This window comes from Pomacea canaliculata, linkage group LG7 (genome assembly GCF_003073045.1).
Source record: "Pomacea canaliculata isolate SZHN2017 linkage group LG7, ASM307304v1, whole genome shotgun sequence".
Classification (NCBI taxonomy): Eukaryota; Metazoa; Mollusca; class Gastropoda; order Architaenioglossa; family Ampullariidae; genus Pomacea; species Pomacea canaliculata.
This window is the reverse complement of record NC_037596.1, coordinates 15785677-15791585: the sequence shown is the minus strand read 5'-3', so window position 1 is coordinate 15791585 and position 5909 is coordinate 15785677. Positions and strand designations below refer to the sequence as shown.

At 36.0% G+C, this 5909-nt stretch overlaps 1 protein-coding gene across 2 annotated transcripts; it reads left to right on the top strand.

Moving 5' to 3' along the window:
* Nucleotides 1–1301: 1301 nt before the first annotated feature.
* LOC112569517 lies at nt 1302–3404 on the top strand. 2 transcript variants are annotated; one of them, XM_025247326.1, is made up of 4 exons: nt 1302–1335; nt 1615–1689; nt 1918–2011; nt 2232–3404. In XM_025247326.1, the coding sequence occupies exons 1-4, from the start codon at nt 1309–1311 to the stop codon at nt 2495–2497; spliced, it is 462 nt and encodes a 153-aa protein (XP_025103111.1). In that variant the 5' UTR covers nt 1302–1308; the 3' UTR covers nt 2498–3404. The 2 variants fall into 2 exon arrangements, with proteins under 2 accessions (XP_025103111.1, XP_025103110.1); XM_025247325.1 differs by lacking the exon at nt 1302–1335 and having other exon boundaries at nt 1345–1689.
* The last annotated feature ends 2505 nt before the right edge of the window (nt 3405–5909 follow it).

The following is a 5909-nucleotide window of genomic DNA, read 5'->3' as shown; positions in this document are numbered from 1 at the left end:
ATTCTCTTACGTCACTAAGGGGTATGTCACACGAAGCACAAAGGCTTTCAAGCGTGCTTCTCGAAGTTTCACGATATGAGACTAGAAGTGATCGGAGATCCAAACTACCATGATAATGTATCTTTACTCCTGTGTGTAAAGTATTTTGTCTGTATGAGTATGTATGCCTGCCCTTGTGAGCAAACGAAAAATGCCTGTCCTGGGTCTCCTCGACAGACAATAAAGTCTGATTTGATTTGATTTGAGAAGAAAATTGTCATTAATTTGTAACAGAAAGTCTCCTTGAATTCTAAGAAATTCGTTGTTTTTGATTATTGTTGTTGGCAAAAATACTAAGAAATAACTCCTAAGAATACCTCCATAAAGATACAAAGATTTGATAAAATAAATACTCACATATTTTAGCCTTTACAAAACTGGTTAAACAAAGTTTCAGTTAACCATGTTATAAAGCTCTTGCGAATATAAGTAGACATGGGGTCTGGTATTTCAGAGAAACAGGCATGTGAAAGAAGAGAAACTGATCGATAAATAGATTGTTATGATACCCCTTAATACATACATCTGTTTGTGTGTACAAGGGATGACGGTGGGCAAATAAGCCAGGTCATTAAAAAGGTGCTACATGCTGAGGAAGAACAGTGACACGGGATCTGAGCCCAGAGAAATAATACACGGAGATCTCACAAAACCTTAAGTGGTTTCTGAAGTAACTTTGTCTTCCTCTTTATAATCTTAGTATAGGCTAAACTCCGTGTGACTTAACCCTAAGTTAATGTTTCGTTCCCAACTAGTATGGGTACACTTGCAGTCTAGTCATAGAGAACATGATGTCGACCTTGAACTCAGCCTTTTATTTAAAAGCATATCTGGAGCAAGAAGCTGTTGAGACGAGCAGGTGTGCTGTGTGCATTCACTGGCTCACCACTTCAGTTTGACACGTAATGACTGGAGCCCAACCCTTTTTATTTTCTTTTAAAGATCAGATACACCCTGCTGCATGAATAAATAGCAGTCCCGCGAACACACAGTAGTTTAAGGGATTTATTAACCTCAGGGTGACCGTCTTCTATTTCTTGAGGCTTTACTTTGTTTAACTTGTATCTGTTTTGTTGCACTGTTATGTAGCTTTGAAATTTCTAAGTCAAATTAGCGTTCTTTCTCTGTCACACAATGAATAAATGCGTTCTCTTCATGCAGAGACAGGATTGGTATCTCCCAGCGCGCGCCAACAGTGTTCCTGTTGCGAAGCCCCGTTATCGTCTGCTCGGGAAAAACCCCGCATAAAATACTTCCGATCACGACACGATGGACAGTCTTGACCAGATTTTGCAGGTATAACTGAAGTCTTATAAATGAAAGAGTTTTTGTAAAATATTTAGACTATGCTTCTTCGTCTATTCTTGAAAGAAAAAGGTTGATTTGATAATTTTGTGCGTGATAGGAAACCGATTAAGTATGTAAATGAAGGATTTAGTACGATGCTGTTTACAACAGTAACCACCGATTATGGTAGTAGTTAAAAAGCCAGCATTCTGATAACTGTTATAATTTTTTTTAAATCGCTGTTTCTAGGGAACAATGCTTCGTGTTGATTTTGTTCTCATATCGCAGGATGTGGAAGAAGATCTATTCGTTGATTCTGAGAATGATGTTTGTGGAAAGATACCACATGACAAAAATATCAAAGTAAGTGCACAAAAAACCTAAGTCTGTTAAATATTCCGACGCACGTTCGAATATTTGTATTATTTTCTGTGTGATTGCATGCAGTTTTTTTCCAAAATGTCTGAAGTAGAATCATTACTTATTTATCTTTTAATTTGCATTTTTGTGGAAGTTGTATATAGAATGTTGCACCTGGTAAAGGGACTCAGGCCTGTTTAGTTTGTTAATTTTTGTTTCAAAAACGTTCAGGTGAACATTGATTTGGTAGACCAAGTCTGTGAGAAACTGATTGCTGATAACTGCATGCCTACAGAGGTACATGAAGCTTGCAGGAGTGTTGACAGTAAGTTTCTGTGCTACTTTTTATTATTTTTATTATATCATTGCATAAAAAATATACATTTTAGTGGCAGAATGTGTCCTGGCAAAGTGTGGGGTGAATACTTTTGTCTTTACCAGTTCAATTTCAGGTAATTTAAAAATAGCCGTTGCTTGTGTTCAAGTATAATTGTGACACACGCTATTCTGATGTATAAACAGAAATCCTCTGTATATTTTCTTAGGACAAGAGCTTGTGTCTCGAATGCAGTTCCTGGAAAGATGTTTTGAACTGCTTAAGACCTGTTTCAAGAACAGCAGCAAGGAAAAAGTGTGGACAAAATTCCACATGGCAATGAAAGATCAAGACAACCTTCGGTCACTTGATGAGATGGTCACTTCAGCTGTCTCACCATGGCTCTGTTTTGAAGCTTTGAATATTATGATTAGTACTGTTTTTGACACATTTTTCAAGACAGAAATCAAATACACAGAAAAAGGAAATCAATAACTTAATGATATAGAAAAGAACATTACTCATTACATTGGAGGAGCAAAAAATCAAGAAAAAAACTTACATACTTAAGGACCAAGAGGAAAAACAGGAAATCTTGACTATATTAGAGTCACTTTCAGCTAACAGTTTTGAAAGCACTTTAAGCTTAACATCTTTACTAGACAGAGGAGGGCTTGTGACACTTCATCCAAATATAGAACTTTTGTTTACAGAACTCGAAATGACTTTTAGAGCAATGTTCAGTGGATTTTCTTCTTCAGCAATATCCTTTGAGGCCTACCTCCAGGAATGTTCTATTTCAACAGTTTCAAAAAAATTTTATGATCATCTCTACTCAGTGTGCACCCAAGAAAATAAAAAAGAGAAAGTCCTTAAGGATGTGATATACATTTATTTCAAGATCAGAGCGCACCACAAGTGCAAGACATTTATGGATGACTTTTATCGGCGTTCAAAAAAGGAAAAGAGAGAAAAGGGAACCAGAAAACGGTTGAAACAAGCACACAAAATTTGAAAGTCATGAGATGAGCAGTGCTGGATGATGAGCAGAACTATTATTAGAAATGAGTGATGAGTGACAACTGAGGTTGTTATTGTGATGAGAGACGTGAAGATGATAACTAATGATGGTGGTGTAAAAACAGGAACAATTGTTGGTAAGAAATGAGGGGGGAAAAATCAGATTGTGGTGGTTAAGTTTGTGAAAGATATAAGACAGAGAGAAAGGGGATGATAATGTATGCCTGGAAGGGGATTTTACTGTTCATGGGATTCTGATATTTTCAATGCTCTTACATGGTGAGGAAAAGAACCTAGGATCTTGACAATTTAAAAACATGCTGCTTACATGCCACTATTTTCAGCAATGAGAAGGTTATAAAATAAAGCAAGTTGAACGCAAGTTGTGTACATTTACTTTTTGCATGCAAAACACCTTTATAAGAATGTAAAAAAATAATATGTTGATCAATCAATCAACCTTTGTCTTTACAAGGCAGAGTCCAGCACAAAAATTTCTTTTTTGCTCACAAAGGTTGCTCAATGCCTCTTTCTTTTCTTCATGGGGCTGTTGCTGATTGTTATAGAGTCATCAGGTTCAGCTTGCCTTTTCCTTGCAGTGTTGTCATTCACATTGTCATATAGTTGTGAAGATGACAATGATAACAGAGAGAGAGAAAGAGACAGAGAACAAGAGTAAAGATCCTTATAAACAAAACAAAAATATTTTAAACAACACCTTTATTTCGGTCGACTGCCCTTTGATTGTATTTACTAAAATCAGCAGCACCACTTTCAGGGAATAGAATTCCCATACACATTCCAACACATTCCGGCTTCAGTCCGCAGGCAAGAAGAACATCCTGAGGTGCATCAGGCTGCCTGTCTCTGTAGCAAATGTAGGGTTCAGTCTCTGCACAAGAGATAATGTCCGCAACATTCAATACACAGCAGGCAGCCACATCACCATCTGTGTCTTCCCCACTGTTACTGCCGACTCTGAGCACAAAGAAACTCCTTGCTTTTGTGAGTTTTATTAGGTAGGAGAGAGGGTATCACAATGAACTTAAAGGTTTACTTTCCTTAAAAACATACTGAAAATAAAAGTCTAATTTCTTAGTTCTGAGGTGGGTGTGACGAGAAAACGTAAAGATTTTAGCCCTGTAAAGATAAATGTAAGACAAGTAAAAATATATATTTTCTGCGTCCTTTATTATTTTTCTATGTTACTAAAGCTATTTTTAAAATTAATTATTTAATTAAATTAATAAGTGTGCATGCTGCATCAAAATAGCCTGGCAGAAAAATATTTCTTTAAATGATTTACAAATTTTAAAATTGACTTCAGTTTTCTTACAAGAGAAAAATACTTATTTTTGGTGCAGCTCAACTTCTCAAAAACTTTGTTTTAACGGTGCACTATGAGCCTTAGAGAAATATAAGGTTAATTTTTAAGGAGGTTTTTAGAAAGCAGGGATTGAAAATAATTCCGAAATTTCGAAAAATGTTTTTATTCGTAAATATATTTCTTGGATAGCTCTTCTTCGCTTTCCATATAAGCTGTGTAGCTGAGGCCATGTATTCTCTGCCTCTCCGTGTGTCTACTACTCAGTATGCTTGTAGACATCAGCCAACGGCTGGTCAGTGAGGTGTTAGGAATTTTATGTTTTGATTGTAGACATGTGTTTACAACACAATGTTAAAGAAAATTTAAAGCCTCTTAAAGTGTAAGTAGTAACTCATATTAAAAGTTTTGTAATATAATTAATATGAGCAGGTTGTTAGTTTGATGAGAAGGCCACACTGATATTCCACTTGTCTGATGACCTAGTATTATCGACTGATGATCGGTCTGTTAGGAACAGTATTTATTGTTATGTATTGATATGTAAGGTATATTTACTAAGCAGGAGGAGGCAGTTGTAATCTGCTGAGGATACAAACTTGTTAATGAGTTGTACCTATTAAATAGGTACTTAACAAACCTTTTCTTAGTTTAACTGGAGTTTTATCAGTTTCACTTTCATGGTCGAAGATCACGATTTAATGATTCATTGTCAAAGTATATCTATACAGGTTTACATTATATATATTACACCATATAAAATTACTTTATCATAAACATAGGAAGATAAAAAGAAAAATTTGTAAAGAAATAATTATGAGTTAAAAAAAATACAGTTAGAGTGTGTAACGGATTTGTAAAAAATGTCCTAAACATAAGTAAAGAAAGCTTACCGTAGATATCACAATGTTTGAGAATTTATCTTCTAACATCACCGAGAAAAGCTCATTCAATGAGTTCGCTGCATCTCTTCGTTTGCTGAGCCTCTCTCATCGATATCTCTGGCTCGTTCTGTCGCCTGTTTTGTTGTTTGTAGGACTGTCAACAAACACAATTACCTTCCTCACTTTTTGCAAAATAGTAATGAAAGCGGTTAGAAAAGAAAAGCCAGCGTTGATGTATTTTGTTTTATTGGCGGTGACCGATTCTGTTGCTTTAATTGTGTTTTTGACACCTGATTGGCTGGAGTTTTCCTTCGGGGTCAGACTGTGCTCACGTGTCACGTGTAAACTTGTAGCCTGGCTCCGCGAAGTAGCAACCTGTCTGTCATCTTGGTTTCTCGTTGTCTTGACAACGCATCACACGTTTTCTCTCATCGTCACCATTTCCAATACTATGAATCGCTTGTTTCCTGTAATAATATTTGTACTAACGGTTGTTGCGTTGTTTATTAACAGTCATCGTTTGACAGGGACAGAAGCAGTCGGTAATTCATGCGTGTACTACGATGACTTCAATTACCATGTTTTTTTGACTGGTCCGTGGACTGAAATCGTGCAAACACTTTATCTTATTATACCGTGTGTTGTAGTGTTTGTTAACAGTGTTATGTTAATAAGACAT